This window comes from Thunnus thynnus, chromosome 5 (genome assembly GCF_963924715.1).
Source record: "Thunnus thynnus chromosome 5, fThuThy2.1, whole genome shotgun sequence".
NCBI classification, from domain to species: domain Eukaryota; kingdom Metazoa; phylum Chordata; class Actinopteri; order Scombriformes; family Scombridae; genus Thunnus; species Thunnus thynnus.
In genome coordinates this window covers 24,731,097-24,750,041 of record NC_089521.1, presented here as the reverse complement: position 1 = coordinate 24,750,041, position 18,945 = coordinate 24,731,097, and the positions used below count along the sequence as shown (strand labels likewise).

At 40.0% G+C, this 18,945-nt stretch overlaps 1 protein-coding gene across 4 annotated transcripts in view; it reads right to left on the bottom strand.

Annotated features, from left to right (window-relative positions):
* kcnq1.2 (potassium voltage-gated channel, KQT-like subfamily, member 1.2) overlaps positions 1 to 18,945 on the bottom strand; it is a 185,288-nt gene that overhangs the window by 136,824 nt on the left and 29,519 nt on the right. For 3 of the 4 annotated variants that reach the window (XM_067590335.1, XM_067590337.1, XM_067590336.1), the window contains exons 8-14: positions 17,366 to 17,476; positions 16,983 to 17,078; positions 15,886 to 16,023; positions 13,247 to 13,412; positions 10,025 to 10,051; positions 8,302 to 8,355; positions 7,768 to 7,885 (exon numbers count right to left, since the gene is read on the bottom strand). In XM_067590335.1, the coding sequence (XP_067446436.1) occupies positions 7,768 to 7,885; positions 8,302 to 8,355; positions 10,025 to 10,051; positions 13,247 to 13,412; positions 15,886 to 16,023; positions 16,983 to 17,078; positions 17,366 to 17,476 (710 nt within the window). The remainder of the gene's footprint in view (positions 1 to 7,767; positions 7,886 to 8,301; positions 8,356 to 10,024; positions 10,052 to 13,246; positions 13,413 to 15,885; positions 16,024 to 16,982; positions 17,079 to 17,365; positions 17,477 to 18,945) is intronic. The other variant, XM_067590338.1, reaches the window with a different exon arrangement.

Genomic DNA, 18,945 nt, shown 5'->3' with positions numbered 1-18,945 from the left:
AGGATACTTACCAAAACCAGCATGCCATGACGGGCTTGCTTTAATCTAGCGCTATGTGCACTCCAGGCACATTTCATTGGAGCTCATATATAAAAAGGCACTTATATCATTTCCAGCCACTGCATCCAGACCAGGAAACAATCTTGATGCAACAGTTAGAGATCATGTTGGTGAGAGTATCTTTTTATTTAGTGGAAGTTTTATTTATGCAGTACTTGCATGCTGAGTCTCTGGATTTTCCGACCTGAGGTGAGAGGCCATAAAGCAGGCCATTCCCCCAGTCATTGATGGTCCCTTGCCATAAAACCCTCCCAGAACCACCAACACCACTGAAGGGGAGTAAACACTCTCACTCCTTATAACAGCAGTAAGAGGGCCTTCATTAATGCGGGATGACCAGTGTGAAGCATGGCTTAATGTGCTCTTTAATTATGTACTTCATGAAAATGTGTTTTATTGCCCTTGGTGGGACGTATATGTCATAAACGATGGCTTGCTGACTCTCTTTTTGGCCTTGGTATGAGAATTTACTCCAGCGGCCAGTGATCTCTCTCAGTGGAAGAACAATAAAATTTTAAACACACCGCATCATCTTTCCTCTGCAATGTACAGTGTGTGATTTAAATTAGAAAGCCCTGATCCAAAAAGGAACTTGTTTTACAGAGAATATTTCTTCACATGCACATAAACACCAAAATCTATTTTATTTGCATGGATCTCTGTCCTAGAAATAAAAGTCTTGAGAATAATGTTTCTTGGCTTCTAATTCAGTAATTAAAGTGAATATGTTTTTAGATTAATTACTTTCTCCTCAGTAATTAATGTGATTTTGCAGTAATTAATGGCGAAGATTAACATTTCCGATCCATCTGGTAGCAGTAATTACCTAAGAAGAGTAAAATCTCCAAATCATCTGGAGCTTATCATCAATTCGTTCATTGTGTGTGGAATTAAATATCCTCAAGTGAGTTTATTTTGCATTCCATTAATGAAGACCTACTAACTTAATTTAGTGTAATTATCTTGGTTGAATGGGTTCATTAGTTTTTAATTTAACCTCAATATTCTAATACTAATATCCATGACAACAAACATTATTAGATAAATACCTACAAATATCGGAGCTGTGGCTGCATCATTAAACTCTGTTTAGGCTTGCAAGTATAACTGTACATACATGCATCACTACGACTTTCACTTCAATTTGACAACGATCTGCAGTTCTATATGATTGGCTAGTCGTACGCAACGCAATGCAGACAAAACAAACACACACACAAAAAAAAAAAAATACTCAAAGGACTGGAGCTTTGCGATGCAACCAGGTATGATATTGTTGAATCAAATGGTGTGAATGACAGAGGACACTTTGACTTGAACTCATTGCACAATAGATTTTGTGCAATCAGGGATGAATTTCTCTCCAAACTACATGAAATATGGCTCATCTTGGTGTCGCAATCATTTTATCTATCCAAAATGGAAATAATATTAACAATAACAGATAAACCGTAAATATGCACCTTTACACCATACGTCAAACATTGTTTACCAAATGCAGACAATAGTGCAATTATTGGTGAACAAAGTTTGACTTGGGACTTGATTAGGGACTAGAGAGTACACACTACAGCAATAGAACTCCAATGCCCCCAACCCTTGTAAGAACAAGCCAATTTAAATTTTGATGGTAATATACTGCCAGCTTAACTGTGGCATTTATGCTGGTTATATTTTGGCCAAGTGAGAGCAATTAAACTATTTCTGATATGTCCAAGTGAGTAAAAGGTAGAATAGAGGTCAGTAACCACATAAAAAGCCCAGAGTCTGTAATGAGATTAACTACTGAATCCCTCCACGCACAGCTCTGCCGTCCAGAGAATATGAATCAGTGTGTGGCTGTTTTACTGCCCCAAGACTATTTTCTGTATTTTTTATGCTCTGAAATTGGCAGAAAGTCAAGAAACTGGGGCACAATTTGTTCTTTTCTTTCTTAGTTCCTTTCTCTATCTTTTCATAAAGCTGCAGCACCCGGGCAGCTTTTCTTGCTGCAGGGCAGAAGGCCACAGATCTTACCCCATCCGTCCGTCTGTGTGCATATGTGTGCATATGTGTGTCTTGTGCATGTGCCCAAGTTGGGGCCCTTTCCTAGTATAGTTTGTCATTCTTATACTTGGCAGCAAAGCCAAAAATATTAACAGGATTTATTGGCTATTTTCACATTAGATTCATTGTTGAATCTTGCATTAAGCCCCATAAAATAACTTCTTGGTCAGCACATGTTTTAGAGCATAACCTTGAGAAGAACGGGGGCATGCTTGCATATCACAAACAAAGTCAAAGTGACAATAGTAAAGCTTAAAAAAGACTCCTGCGACAGAAAGCATGAATGCATTTTAGATTTTTCCTCTTGACTAAACACCATATGTTTGAAACACCCCACCATGCTGTCAATATCAGAGTACAGTGTACAAGACAGGCATACAGAGGCCACACAGACAAAAAGTCAATTTGTTCAGAGCTCTGCACAAAAGACGCCAGTTGCTCAGCAGAGAGAGGCCCCTACTTGAAGAGGACAGGCCATGATGCATGTGTCTCTGCCTGCAATCCCTCCCGTGGCGCTGCAGTGGGTTTTCATTGTTTATCTCCGGCTAGCTTGTAAGAGGGGAACTAATTAAGAGTTGCCTGCAGGTGGTCAATGCAGGCTTTTACAGGTCTGAGAGGAGACAAAAAGGAGGATGAAAAGGAGGAGGAGGAGGACAGGGAACCTGGACACATACAGCAGGAGGACGGGGCGACTGCTTCAGGCCACAAGATGTCAGAAATTACTGATTTGGTGTCGCTAGAAAGGCTAAAGAACCAGGAGAAGAGGTGGAGAGGCTGGTAGGTGGAGAGGCTGAGATGCGAGGCAGTAATCAAGAGAGCAGAGAGAAAAAAGGGAATCACAGCAGAGAGCAGAGAGAGAAAGATAGGACACAATCACTGCAATCAGCTAAACAAGGCCTTCCTCTGTTTGGGGCCTAAGAAGTATACTTGGAAACATTTACTCATTCTCCAAGAGGGTAAATGTCAATCTGCTTTGGGGTGGCTTTAGGATCAGCAGCCCTGCTGGGGTTTGTTATGATTTCATTCAACAGTTATCCAGTAAATCTCAGAAATGAACATCCTCAAAGTGTACAGCACACTGTGCCATATCAAACTACTAAGCCGCTAGGTTCTCACACATTCTGATGTATATACACAATCAACGGAAATCAGTGTTTGTCTGAAACGTAACAAAATCAAGCCTCATTTACACAGGGCAGAGTAAACAAATAGTGAAGGAAGTGTTTACAGTAAAAAGGGAAGAACTATGCTGACGGTTGTGGAACAAGTGTATGTGGGGGTTTTTTTGTATTTTTTCCATTGAGATGTTTCAGTAAATCCTACAAATAAGCATAAATCAGCTTTCAACAAACAAGCAAAGCAATAATAAAGATTTATCTCAGAGGGAAAAAAAGTGTGTAGGTATGTGTTCTTGGTTCAGAGGAGCAGAAGTCATGGTTGCGTGCGGACGCTGCCCAGCACCACTTCCTCTTTAGAAGCACGTCACAGAGACATCACAGCCAGCTGTACTGATGCCTCTCACACATGTGAACAAAACACACACACAGACACACACTCATTTTGGGGGTAGTCTGCTTCAGCAAAGCCAAACAAACAGTGGAACGCTCCAGCCAGTATTGTCACAGAGAAATAAAAGAGACAGAGTCTGGAAGGTGTGGAAAAAATCCAATTCCTGGATATGAAATAACAGAAAACTGATACAATGTGTGCGTGTATGCAAGTTGCCTTGGGCAGTAAGGGTGGATCTGGTAGCTTGTCTGCAGAAATCCAGATAAGGATGCCAAATGACAGTGCTGTCTTTGGTGGCGTGACACCAGGGGCAAAACAAACCAGCTGTTATGGGAGTGCCCAGCATGGCTCAAATCTGAGCTTGGCTGTTACAGCTGAGTTATGGGCACAGCAGCCCTGCAAGGGATACAAATAGACACTGTCTCTGCAGCTGGAAGACACACTCTCACACACCCAGACATTAACAGCTAGTGGTCTCACATCCACATATGCAAATGGACTAACACACACTTACACAAATATGTAATTAAAAAAACACATGTCCATGAGACGCCATGAGATGACACATGCAGAATTTTCCATGACAGATTACCATGAATGTAATTTTTAAAAGGGATGAAATTTTTAACAAGGTTCAAATTATTCCAATATGTAATGAAAGAAAGTTATGTCTTAATATCCTAGCCAGAAATCTGACTACTTGCATATTGTGATTAACTGTGTAAGATCCAACATAGCATATAATGACAGCTCACCAACCACAGTATCAAAGGCTGTAATAATAATGATACTAGGAATGACATGAGCAAACAGGCCCTTAAAACATCAGGTAATAGGCTGTTTTCTGCCATATTGTATCAACATGTTGCCTGCTTACTGTAAAAGAGTAGCGCCATCTTCTGTTAGGACAACTAAGGCTAAATTATCAGACATGATATGTTACTTTGCATAAAACAAGTTCACACTTGAACATTTTTTACAGTATTCAGTGCTGTCTGAGGAGCACTTTAGGATTCAGGCTCTGCCAATTTGACAGTAATAAGAATGATAGGTGTTGTGGGGATGCAACCTATCACTTTGCAGTTGTGCAACAATATTTAAAACCATTGGGCCTCACTGCCCGCCAAAATGACTGAGCAGTAAAAAGGGAAAACATGCAAATGTCAAATGAAATTAATAAACGTCACTATTAATCTTAAGTTACATTTATTTTTACAGATGTCTTTCTTACAGTGGACAAAAGTCAATAGCAAATTAGCACGGAACGTACACAGACTACCATAGGCTTTTGTCTTTTACAGTAGAGATGTGGTAGTTAGTTACCTCTTTACATATCAGCAAACTGTATGAACAATTAGTTATATTCATATATACGAATGACAACTAATCTTTTAAATTAGACACTAGGGTAGACACTCAATGTGTAAGGACAAATGTTTCACTACAGCAGGAGGTTTTAAGCATGAACCACACTTATCCTTAAGCATCAGTTTTTAAAGAACCCAATAGATTCAAGAAAAACAGCCCAGAAAATAAATTATGATCCACTGGAATCACATTTTCCAGGAGTGGCGCACATATCAAATTTCAAATTGATATGATTAATAGGAGTTTGGGTGGTGACTATTCATGGTTTCTATGGTATGTCAAAGTCTTCCATGGTCTCCTTTTGACCATCAGATAAAATCAGGGTGGATGGAAGGATGGAGAGAAAAGGGAAGAAAGAGAGAAAAAGAATAGCGGGAGAGCCAGTACAGTACCTTGTGGAATTCAAGTGGTGTGTGGAGAAAGAGTCCTGGACCGATGCCACGAACGGGCAGGTCAAAAGACTGCAAGAGAGAGAAGAAGCACTCAGCTGCTCATAACTCTCTTTTTACCATTAAAAGTTTGTTTTGTTTATGTCTTGCTTGAATTAGAGGATTAGTTAATCCTCTGTGAGTGGAGAGCATTTTATCACCCACTGGATATTTTTTATCGTACAACAAAATTTGGGGAGGAAAGTAATAACTATATGGTAATGACTCTGTGTGCCTCTGTACAAAAGGTGCACTAAGCTTTTTTGTTTTCAAGAGGGCAGAGGGAGGAGAATGTAGAGTGAATAAGAAAAGCCAGGGGGCCAGACATGGTGGTGAACATCAGACGTGATATTAGATTTGCAGGGCCAGTGAAAGGAAAAGAAGGCCTGTTAGACGGGCATTCTGCATACAATTATGAACATCCATGAGCACACATCTGTGAGGATAAACACATGCACACGCACTTACATACCGACAACAAGTTGCAAAAACAAAAACACATGGTCTCATTTTCTCTCTTGCACACACTCATATGTCCCGTCTCTCCCTTACACCTCACAAAAAAGTTCTTTTTTTATTTTTTATTTTAACTATTGCTTACTAGCCCATGAATGACCAGAGTGACCAGAAAACCCCACCTGTGAGCCATTATGGGGTATACCAAGTATTAAAACTAAATGATTGTTGGCTGAAATGAACTAAATGTGGGCAGCTCATGCTTTCCTTGAGTATATAAAATAAATATGGACTGGTAAATGGTAAATGGACTGCATTTATATAACGTCTTTCTAGTATTCTGACCACTCAAAGTACTCTACACTATATGCCAACACTCATCCCACTCACACACACTCACACACTGATGGCACAGCCTTCGGGAGCAATTTGGGGTTCAGTATCTTGCCCAAGGACACTTCGACATGTGGACTGGAGGAGTTCAAACCGCCTATGTTCTGTTTACTGGACAACCCTCTCTACCTCTGAGCCATAGAGTTTACATAGCGTATACAAGCTTACACAAGGGACTAAATGCAATACAAAGGATACTTTGTCAATTGTCTCTGTTTTTAGATCATTTTAGCCTTCATAGTATTCTTTGTTTTTGTGATTTCCTCTGTTCTTGGCATTTTTCAACCTTCAAAACATTGTTACTTGATTTTAGGTATTTTATTTGTGTGCCTGATGTGGTATTGACCTATCTGCAACTTTTTATACTGCCGTCCTGACAAGGTATCTGCTGCAAAAGAGGTTTCCGACTTCTATGGGACTTACCTGATTAAATATAGGTTAAATAAAATAATTTAAAGGAAAAATACTGCAGTAAACATGTCACAGTGTCACAGTGTCACACTCAAACTGCATCTCAAAGCCTACAATACACATGACCTGAGGTATTAAAGTGTGTTGCCACTAACTATGGGGACAACCAGATATACACAACATCAACTACATGATGACCCCATGTAGCACTCAAGCTTTCTTAAAGCCCATAATCTAACTCTATTGAAACCTATAAACCTCTGCATTTAGTACTATGGGGCTTGGTATTACTTGCCTGCTCAGAATGTAACCATCTAATCTGGATGCAATGATGCCATATGATTCAGCCCCCAGTGGGAAAGGCACTCTAGCAGTCTCCCACTGCAGGGCTTAAGCCTAACAATAGTACTGACATGTTGTCTGTTCAACGTCTTGCCTCTATGTGAACACTTATAGTGACTGTTGATAGTGTAAACTTAGAAAAACACAATACAGGAGTACTGTTGTGTTGAAAAGGCAGAAGGAATTTGTAAAGAAATGACGGGGAGTAAATTGTTGTTATAGCAGTCATTAACATGCTCTGCTACAGCACGTTAACACAGGAAGCGAAGGAAATCTAATTACATCGGAATTACATTTTGGTTCACATTAATGAAACCCATTTGAATGAGCACGTAAGTGGGAGGAGGGAACATCACCAAACACATTCGCAATGCACACAGAAACCAACAGCAGTGAATTCACAATCCTATGAGGGCATGTGGCGACAAGCCATCCGCTACCTTAACATGTCCTACAACCTATTGAGAGGGATTTCTTTGACATTTTCCTCTAGACTAAAGGGATAATCCCCTCTATAACTCTCTGTACCTGATATGGCCTTGGCCCTCGAGAGTCTCTTTAACCCTCACGAGAGTTCAACAAAACAACTTCATTTAGAGAGCAGCTAGAGGGGCTCTCTGGTCTGACAAAAGGCCTTTAGGTACTATGACGAGTAGGGAAATCAGTATTATGTGAATCAGAGAATGGAGGTCAGTGTCGGGTGATGGATGGGAAGGAGATGGGGGCTCTAGAGAAGACCAGAGGGGGGACTTACTGAGTCTTGTCAGTCACCACGGGAAGGGGAATGTCCTCAGTCATGTAGTCCAGCTCATCAGTTATGCTGTTGGCCCGGGAGATGTCGATGGACAAGCTTTTGTCATGATTCCTTTTTACTGTAAAGGACAGAGATATTGGATAATATTTCCAGTACACTTGTATTAAAGCTGGTAAACTATATACAAATGTAATATTTCTCTATTAGTTGATTGTAAAGTTATTTAAGAATGCTGTGGTACATTCAGTAGCTCTGAATGGAGGAGTCACTTTGAAAGCTACCAAATACAAAATACAAAATAGGACTTCAATAGATATTAATTATGGCTTCTGTAAGAACTGCTTTATATCACTGAGGATTTGTAGTTCCTTATATTAGGTTGAATATTATGCTGTTAGATATAGTTTGAAATGTCAGGATCAGTGACAATGTTGTGTGCCATCGCAAAAAGAGCTCAGAAGTGCAGATACAGACAATTATAGGTATGAGTTAAAAAAAAAAAAAAAAAGGAGACACAAAGAAACAGAAGGATACCTGGAGAGCCCGGGCAGCTCAGAGCGAAAGATGACCAAGAATGATGAGGAGGGCCTGATGTCATGCAAATAGAATTAAAAAAAGAAATAAAAAGAAAAGAAAAGAGATGAGAAATAAACACACTTTATATACTGACAAAGAAGTGCAATAATTTTGGGTTGCCATGAAGGTAAACAGCATGCAAAATTTCTATTTATGCAAAGAAAGTAAGAACTTCTAGGGTGGAATGCAGGAACAAAAACGATATCATCAGTATCATGATAAATTCACATATGTAAACTGAGCAAAAAAAATTGAGGCGCATATGTTTAGACGAGAAAACTACATAAGCATTAGCAGAAATCGCAGCAGTCCAGTTCAACATTGCAGCTGGCTGGCTGCTGGCGCAGCTAAAAACAACAGCAAAGAACAACATGTGTAGCAGGGTCTTGACCTGCAGTCAGACTGTCAGCAGAGTTTGACATGTCTCTCCTCCAAACCACCAGGCCTCCATTGTGATAAAGAATGGAGAGGCAAATCTATGTCCAAGAACAGAATGACCATTCCAATTCAAGCAAAAGCCATTCAAGCTCTCTTGTATTCCATCATCGAGTTTGTTTAACATTGTCCAATCCGGAAGCAGAAACGGTGATAGAGAGAGAGAGACTGGGAAGGAGAGAAAGTGAGAGAAAGAGAGGGGAGGGGGAGGGGGGGGGGTAACAAGAGCTAACCAGAGCCACCTTCAGCCCCAACTTCAGCTCATTGAAGGAGACGTAGCTTATCGGCTGCACAAACAGGACAAGGGTTTATTAACAATATGTAGTTTATCTGGCCCATCAGTGCAAACGTGTTTGGTCGGGAGAGTATGAGCCAAGAGCAGGAGATGGAGAAGAGAAAAAAAATTACAGAGAAAATAAAAAACAGTGAGATAGAGATACAGAGAAGGGGGTGGGGGGGGCAATCCATTGAGAGATTCTCACAGACAGGGAGGTGGGTGGGGCCAGACAGATAAGTGGAGCGATAAGCCGGACATTGACTAAATCAAACAATGACCAGTTTATTTCTGACCACTGGAGCTCCACAATGGCCGCTTATCAACTCCACAACCCCCCCACCTCCCCTCCCTCTCTCTCCTTCTCTGTAGTGTCCAAGTCTAGGTCCCCATGGTCCCCTAGGCCCCTGTCCATTCCTAGCCAGGCCAGCCATGTTCCTCACCCGTGGTGTTGGCAGGGCACCCAGTAAAGAAAACAGGCCAGGTCAACCCAGGACCAGTGTCTGAGTCTCTCTGCTTGGCTCTGGTTTGGTCCGGTTGGGGACAAAGGCCCAGCCAGCCAGCGAGTCTAATTAAAATACTGTCTGGGCCACATTAAAAAGGGAGGCTAGCTAATGATTAACACACTGGAGTTTTTAATAGGAGAAAAAGAAGTACTTAACTAGGGGAAGGGACTACTGGTTAGACAATGCAGTGATCACATACACTCTATATACTCAATTTTGACAAAGAGGTATACATATAAAAACAGTCTTGATTGTTTTTTCTTGTCTCTTGGATATTGGAGAAGTTTATGCCTTAGCTTAAACTACAATGGACTGGAAACTTGAGAGTATAAGGAAGGAGTAACCACGAGACCAGCGTGCACTGAAATATTTGTTGACATTATCCCCGTAACTAAAGGTCACTAGCCAGTCCCTGGTATCATATTTAGTGCACCTCAGTTGTAATGGGGGAGTTAGAAGAGCTCACCTGTTTGTCTGAGCATCCTGGTGATTCCTGCAGAGAAAGGCAGAAATATTGTTATAATGAGACCGCAACATGGCTGGAGTACACAACAATTTGAGCAGAAATGACACATTCTACCAACTAATGTAATCAACAGTGTTGCCAAGTACCTAACTGGAAGGTGTGTTTTTTTAGAGGATATTTAGACAACAAGCATCCAAGACAGTATTAAATGGGAAAAGGGGGAAGTACAGATTTCTTTTAATGCATCAATGTACTTAGTTTACAAATTGGACAACCAAACTGCAATATAATGGAACTTCTATTAGCTGATTTACAAATATATGTAAAAATCAAAAGAACCAGTTTGCTATAGAGGACAAGTGATTTGTAAAACATACAAAAATCCTATACATGTACATGACTCTTTCAACAGATGATGCATTTTACAGCAGAATCAATATGAAGGACTGCTAATTATTGAGCTGTCTTGGTAACAAACTCTAATATATCTCTTACTGCTACTTTGCCAAGAAATTGTATCTCTGGGCAAAGTATTTTAAGGAATCCAGTAGCCAAGTACCAAGTTGAAACAGCCATGGTTATAAAGACAAATAAATAAAAAAAGACAGCTGCTCTGATGTAGACAGTTGACTGTTTTATGGTTGGATCAGAGGCAGAGATCATACGGACCCATACCGTTTCAACTCTACACATTATCATTAGTGACAGCAGGCTGCAGACTTTGGCTGCTTCACATGGTTTTATGTCATTCATGGCTTGTCCAATTCCCTTTTCCGATCCATAGTCTCTGTATCTTTATTTATTTATTTATGCTCAAGAAAACTTTAAAACTCTTTAACATTTGCCTGTTAACAGCTTAGTAAATTGCCTCTACAATTAGTGTGAATGAATACTGCACTAAGTTTAATCTTTTCTTCCACATAAGCTTACATGTGTTCTCCTTCATTATCTAAGATCCATCCAATTAAGCAGTACACTCAACAACTTTTCCCCTCATAAGTGGTCGCTCTTCTAGTGATGGCCTGCCTTTATGTCAAGTTTATGTCACCCCAGCTCCTTTTATGATTGCATGCTTTGACAGGAAAAACTCATAAAGTTGCATTTATTAACCTGGAGTCTGTGTCAGTTCATTTGGCTTTTAACACAGGAAGTTAAGCCACCGTCCCCTTTACCAACCAGCGCTAATAGAGTGCACATATAGAGCTGCACTGAATAAACATAGTGTCTGTGATGTTTGTTAAGCATGACAGTTGGCAAAAATCTGGGACCACTATAGGGCAAATTCATGATTATTTGAATGCTTAATGATCTCAAATCAACACTATTGTTTCAGCCAAGCTTGTTTCAGTCTGATGACAAAAAGAAAACACATTTTGTCTTTGGCATGACTACAGCAATATTGGTACACTGTAAGTGCCGTAACAAGAAATTCCCACTTGTAACCTTGACAAGCCCTTATTTGAAGGTTTTTCCACTTATGCCCATTGTGAGTGTCTGTGGCCAGCTAAGGGGACAAGTGAAGCAGTAAAGAGCTTGTAACTATGACCTCTAATCACTACTGAGACGGTAATGGCTTCCATCTGGCCTACTAGAGACACCTGGCAGCCATCTTGGCTCTAAGGGGATCAGGAGAGGGCCTCTGTTTACTGTGTGAAAATGAGAAACCGGCACATAACATCTCCTCCCATAATGTGTAATGGTCTCTTCTGTTTGTACGAAGTGAGGGAACCAAACTGCAATCTTTTGCAAGAGACTGGCTGTAAAAAGCACATTTAAATAGGTTGTCCATTCTGTATTTGCTGTGTAGTTCAAGTTAGTGTGACAACAGCATGATGATAACGACAGAATTTTAAAAAAGAAGAAGAAGAAGAGAATACAACTTCACTCACTGCATAGCTGGATACTTCAGAAAGGTTGGGAATTTACAGAATATATGACTAATAACTACCTATGAAACAAGCATCATGTCCTACCAATATATATACCAATATACCAATATATGACCAAGTTAGTATGACATTCTTAACAAAGTATGCATGTGTCTCAATACCAAGGCAAGGAAATTGGTCGTTATTTCATCTGTGCATGCATGTCACATAGTGACAAATGGAGAGCATGAAGGAGCATGCTGCAGCACAGACTAGACTATGAGGCAATGTGATAAACAACCTGCATGTACTATTGTAATATCCACAAAATGAGGACAAAGTCAGAAATAAAAGCCCTCCAGTAGGCCTACCAACAGAGAAGCACAAGTGGAGAGGGTGATTGCCATGCGGCAGCAGCAACAGCCGCAAACACCTAACAGTGTAAAAAGTGAATGTACACCAAGTGTGAAGGCCTTTGAATGAGCCACTGAGTCACACTGACACAGTAAGTGTTCTTCTAGTTTCTAGCCTTTGAGGCGAGTCTGCTTTTGTTAAGCTGAGAGCAAAATTATTCAGTTTAAGTGAATCTACAGTGTTTATTCTTACGCACATTCAAAATATGGATGACAAACACTTGCCAATACAAAAGTACAAGCTGACAGCTAATATTTCTAATGAAAGTGCCATAAAAAATGTCATTCATCACAGATTTATTTTGGTCATTCAAATCTCCTGAATGCAAAAACACATCAAACTTTTACTGAAATAATGGATTTTCAAGGCCTTTAAGGCAGCATGAGATCATTTCACAGCCCTCAACACGGATTATTTCATCAAACAAAATTGTACAAAGAGGAATAGAAAAAAAAGTTGGTTTAATAGTGCAGTAATTCACTCTGTCAATTGTCCTCCACATGACACAGGCTTCATTGCCAGCTGGCCTTGAACTGCATTGAGCAAAGATAGCTTCACAGTGATATTCAAAAAACACCTTCCTCAAAAACACTTCTGCAGAACATGGCATTCTGAGGTGTCAGGTTTTCGATAAAATTCGGTATTTAAGAGGTCCAAAATGAGGTCAGCTTGATCAAGCAGTAATAAAGCAGGACTCACTGCTTTCATGTGTAATCTTGGCTAGTTGACTTGTCTGGGATCTGAGTTGTTGGAAGAAAGGCAATTTAGAAAGGGTAGCTGGTTTTCTTTGAACAGTGTGCGCTAGTTTTAGCAAGCTTCAGACTGAGCATGTAAATAATTAGGGAGGGACAATTACCCTTGATATCTATTTGATATTAATTTGGATACTGTCACTGTACATAACAATAACATGAGAGCAGTGCTCTTTCAAGTGTATTACCCTCAACAGTCCCCCTTTGCTCTTCCATGAAGAAAGACACATCTTTCTTCTCCGTAGAGTCATCAATGTGATCGTAGGTGATCTGAGGTATCGATACAGCCCTCTCTGAGGCAACTCCCATAGAGCCATTACCACGGGACTTCAGCCTCCTCTTGGTCCCCTTTTTCTAACAGAGAGAGGAAACATCAACACAGTTAATAGACAAGAAGTGTCAAGACGGCTGTGATCATAAATTGCAACCTGATTTGCAGACTTGAACCAACCGTAAATAGCTGAAAAGACCCAAAAGAATTACAACTGTTCCGAACTTACAGCAACACAATAAACTTCAGAATATTAAGTGTGGAAAAACTGTCCTGATATATGAGCTGATGTCACAGTAAAAATGAGAGCTTTTTGCTTTTCCTTCACACTTTTCCTCTAAAATTTAGCAAAGCTTCCGCACCCGTATAACTGCCAACAATGCACTGATCAGCCCGTCCATCTCACGGTCCATCATACCATCACGTGTCATCTGGAGATTCATGAATCATTGTACTTGGAGCATCAATTCACTCCAAAACTGAAGGAGGCATTCCATCATTTTCCAGCAGAGTATCGTTACCTCAGACTTGAAGTAGCTGAATCTCATCCCAACCTTCACATCAGCTGCAAACCACTCAAGTGTGGACTAGAGGTCACAGTCCACAGGCTTACAGACGTTTCTGTGACCCCAGGCAATTCACTATGAGTTACTTACAGTTGTCAATGTGGTCAATTAATCCCACTTCATACTCCATTTAAGATGGACATCTTTTTTATAGATTTAAGATTTTACCACTATAGTTGAGTACTGTGAATTGCTAGCCTGGTAGCAACACTGTAAGTCTGACTATATTTCATTTGGATTCAAAATTGTCCAGGAAACGTATTATCTGAACATAGTGGGCTTATCCAGCCATTCCAGGCGAAAGTGTTAAAAAGCCAAGCTCTGCCAAAAACACTGAAATACCAAAACACATTATTTTTTTTTAGTGCTTGTGTAGTTCACATTGTTGTTACATCATAATCTCACCAAATTCTGTGCTTGCACACTGGTGATATAAGCTGTACCTTGTGTAATCTCAGTTTCTTTGAGTGAGATCATAGCTACGTGTGTGTGTGAGTCAGTGAGTTTCTGAGGACCTAAATGGTGCCTCCAGTCCAATCGTGAGACCAACTGACCCACACCGACGTCATGGACACGGCCTTTATAGGAACTCAATTATTTGGACTCAGTGGATCAGACTTTGGCATTGACAAGTGGCCAGCAGTTCAATCCAAATACCCGAGGTTTAAATGACTCATTAGGAGAGTGAGAGAGGGAGCTGGTGGTGGGTGTTATGAGACTGAAAGAGAGAAAAAAAGAGTGGGAGATGGAAGGGCAGGAAGTAACAGTAACAGACAGTGAACACTCACAGAGGAAGATACAGAAAAACAGACTGATGGAGTCAGATATAAAGAGGAGATGGTGAAAAATCATTGTGAAAGGAAACAAGAGAGGGGAAAAAAAAGGCAAAGATGGGCAGAGGAAAATACGCAGAAAGAGACATAAAGAGCGGAGAACGACAAGAAAGAGTGAAACAAAGCCTGTATAAGAGAGGAGAAACAGGAGAGGAATCTTGACAGACAGAGAAAGGGGAAAGAGAGGAAAGTCAGAGGAGAAAGTCACATGTTGAAACAGAAAAGAGCGGAAGCAGCCTCCATTCTCCCCAATACATGTGGGTTCAATGCTACACAAAGATTTTTTTGTTGTTGTTCTACTAGACAAAGGTTTACTCCCATGAGAAAGGCGGCGGTGACATCATCTCAACTGACTGAGTCTTTGTCCAGTGGAGACAAAGGCCTCGAGTCATCCTGGTGGAGTCAGGCCTTAGGGTGAGGGGGGGCTGCGATGTGTGTGAGTATGTGTGTGTTTTGTGTGCGTTGTGTGTCCTTCCGCGTGTGTGTATGTTTGTGGGAACTTAACTTGCCCTTTTATGCTGTATGGCCAAGGCGCAACATAGCTAATATTGTTGTGAAAGGTGAACTGCACAAGGAGACAATACGGTGTGGGCCAGACGTATGCAAATCCACCCTCCAGTATCACAGTCTGACGGCTTTTCCTGACAACGCTCTTTTGTAGAGTTGATGTTCCGCACCTAAAGGTTCAAAGGATCATTTAAAATGTCTACTGAAAAAGAAAATGTTTTGTTTTGAAAATGTTCAATTCCAGGATGAATATTTAAAATCAGAAAATGAGCAAATAAATTGTGATATGATTTAAGTTTAAAGACTTGATGCTGTTATTCTTCTGGGTGGGGTTTCACCTTCATTTAACAGATCAGAAGTAAGGAGACAATAAACAAGAGAGAGAGAGAGAGAGAGAGAGAGAGAGAGAGAGAAAAGACATGTGAAAAAGTCTTCCTGGTTGGATTCAATGCCAGAACATCACAAAGGAGGCGCCTTAGAAGACAGCATCAAAGTCATACTTTACATTTTAGGGATATGAAGTCGTTTCAAAAGGAGACACTTGTCCTGTCCTTTTGAAGAAATTAAATCAATCACAGCAAAAAAACCTGTACAATACATGAGTCATAAAAGATCCATGCCTCTGAACTAAAGTTAAACTGGATAATTACCGATATGTTCAATTTCCTGGCATAAGGACCGGGGTTGTCAGATTCCACTGTAGTGACAGCCATGGGAGTTAGGACATACATTTTCCATGTAGCAGCACAGCCGTCTGGTTTCTCTGCTGCATAGCACCTCCAAAGTGTCTGAGGAGCAGAGGTTATAACACAGAGCATGAGTGAATATGAGCATAGCACTTATTTGCTAAATCCCCTTATATAAAATAAAACCTTTCATTGGACTGTGTCAGCGCCAGAACTTCAAGGACATCTGTAAACTGCTTTATCATTTACTAATGTTCTTCGCTTTAATATGTTACTATTCTTGTTAGTACTCCATGTCCATTTTCATTCAATAAACATTATTCAACAATATTCAGTTCTTCAATATGCTGTTCTATTGTGTATTTATGGCATCATATAAGAAAAACTTCAGTGTCCTGCAGACATGACGATGTCTTTATGCCACAGGTGTTTAACCATCTGTGGCTGTGTCTCACTGTATTCATGCAAACAATGATCCTTGTAATGGTTAGCTTTTGGCACAAGATAGCTACTTGTTTGCCTATTATGTCAGTCTTGGTAAGTGGGATACAGTTCACCTTTTTCATCACTCAGAAGGAATTTGCAGACAACAACTAATGTTACTGTTTTTCTTTGTTCAGCTTCCAATATTTGCTGAAGTTCACAGTGGAAAGACGCAGTGCAAGTTTGCACATTTTATATGAGTTAACGTGAGGATCGAAAAGGTTTTGCAGCTACGTTCATGCTCCGATACAAAATGTGGTTATAGAGGATATGTGTTCACTGTTAAATCATTGATGGACTGTGTCTGACCTGTTTCTTTTACGTTAACTGCGTGGATTATACAAAACTTGAAAGCATGCACCTGCATACTAATATTCTAGTCTTCATGGAACCCCTTAAGTTTGATTTTAGTATCTTGCACATACTGTACATATTATGATGAATTTAAATAATTTAATTTAATTTAATTTAAATATGATCTTCTATGAAAAACCTGATTAAAATATTTCATATTATGGACTTACATGTATAAAAAAAGACATCTTTTTTAAAGGCAAAATGCTTCAATTCAAGTCTACCTGGATGAGAGAAGCTGCAGCAGGGATCTGTCTGTTGAAGTGTTTCTGTCTCTGCTTCTGTTGGACCTTAAGGGCAAACCCTGATCCCAAGATACCCTAATCAAGAAAAATTAGGTTGTACAATATATATTTTTATACTGCAAGGAAAATGTGTAATATTACAGATGTATCATTTAGTGCAGGTGTGAGAAATGTAGATACAGAATTTCACATAATTTACTTTTTTTTTATCATTACATCAGTACAGTCATACTAGAAAGGGAAAGAAAATCACAATCAAATCAGAATTGCAACGAGGTTGGGACTAAATGAAAAATTATTAAACATTATAATATAAGTATTTTCTTACTACTCATGATGATTGAGATTAAAAACATATTTACAGCAGGCAAAGCGAAGAAGGAGATGGCGAAGACACTGAAGCAGGAAGCAATGGCCTTTCCTATCCACGTTTGAGGAATCTTGTCTCCATAGCCGATTGTGGTGACAGTCACCTAGAGAGAGAGAGAAGTTGTCCTTGCAACTATTAAGATTATGTTAAGCATTATGACATACTTACAACATACTTGTGACAGCTTTTTGAAAGAAAAAATCTCACAACATACACGGCCCTTCACTGATGCAAGAAAGGTCAGAAAATTTAGGACGACTTGCAAAATTACTGGAGGATAAGAGGGGAATCCTGAGTGTGTCTTGCCTCTCAAAAACTTCTGTTAAAAGTCTGATTGCAAACGAAAATACTTACTAGAGCCAATGTTAAAACAATACAAAACAAAGCAAGCAGAGCTAAGTAAGGAGGAAACATTTTAATTCAGTGGCAACGCAACATGTTAGGTGACAACAGCACAGGCAAGTGCATTTCAGGGTAATTCAATCAAATCATACTTTAAATAAAACGTTTTCTTATTTCTATAAATGTTTAATCTCAAAGAAAACTTTACTTCGAGAAATATGAAAAATCCCTTTCATTTTTCATGAACTGCCGATGTAATGAAAATATCAATCAATGTAGAGCTCTCCGCAGCAGTCTATAATAGGAGTTAGACAATAAAGAAAAAGTTCATCAGCCGCTCGGGCCTTTGCTTGACAACTGTCAGCGATGGCCGGGGCATTTGAGGCTCTGCTCCTCAAAGGGAATAAGATTCCCAACCACTAATCCTCAGTGAGTGTAGGAATTTGCTGGGGCGAGGGGGGAAAACAAATACCTCTTGCATTTGCATGTACACCCACTCTGAAAGCCGAGCCAATTCTGACACATTCAGAACACACTTGGCTTACTGTGGGTGTCTATGGGGTATCGCCGCGTGAGCCGCCGCTGTGCGCTAACACAAAGCGGCTGATGTAAGGTGAGATACTTAAAAGGGCTTTGGGAGTAAAAAAAAAAAAAAAAAAAGAAGGAGCAGGGGCGGGAGGGCTGGATGGGTGTATGTTGGGGGCGGGTGGAGTGGTGGGGGATTTAATCCCTCATCCACAAATCCGATGACTAAACAATGTCCTCCTGACCATCAGAGTGGAATGGTCTACTCAAAACCACCCCTCTCATTCAAACTGTAGGGTTATACTTAAAGTGTGTGTGGCAAAAACCCCTTCATGTCTACACAAAGGTCACAGCCTTGGTCTCAAAGTATAAATTTTGAGTAAGTGTATGTGAGTATAGACATGTTTATTTGCAGATATGGATATGTTCAAACGGATGCTTATTCAATGCCTTATATAGTGTGTTTGTAACTTCACGATTCAAATTGTTTTAACTATAAAATGGCAGGTTGTCTTCTATTTGCTTTCATCTCTCATTTTTCCTTTTACACTGTGTTCTGGTTGAAGTTAAAAAGTTTGTTAAAATCAAGCAGCCATTACCTAACCTTCAGAAATTGGCAAGAGAAGAAGAAAAGCAGGGAAGGTAAGGGAGGGAGTGAGAGAAAGAAGGGGATATGAATCATGGCATTGGCTTGTCCTCCAGCTG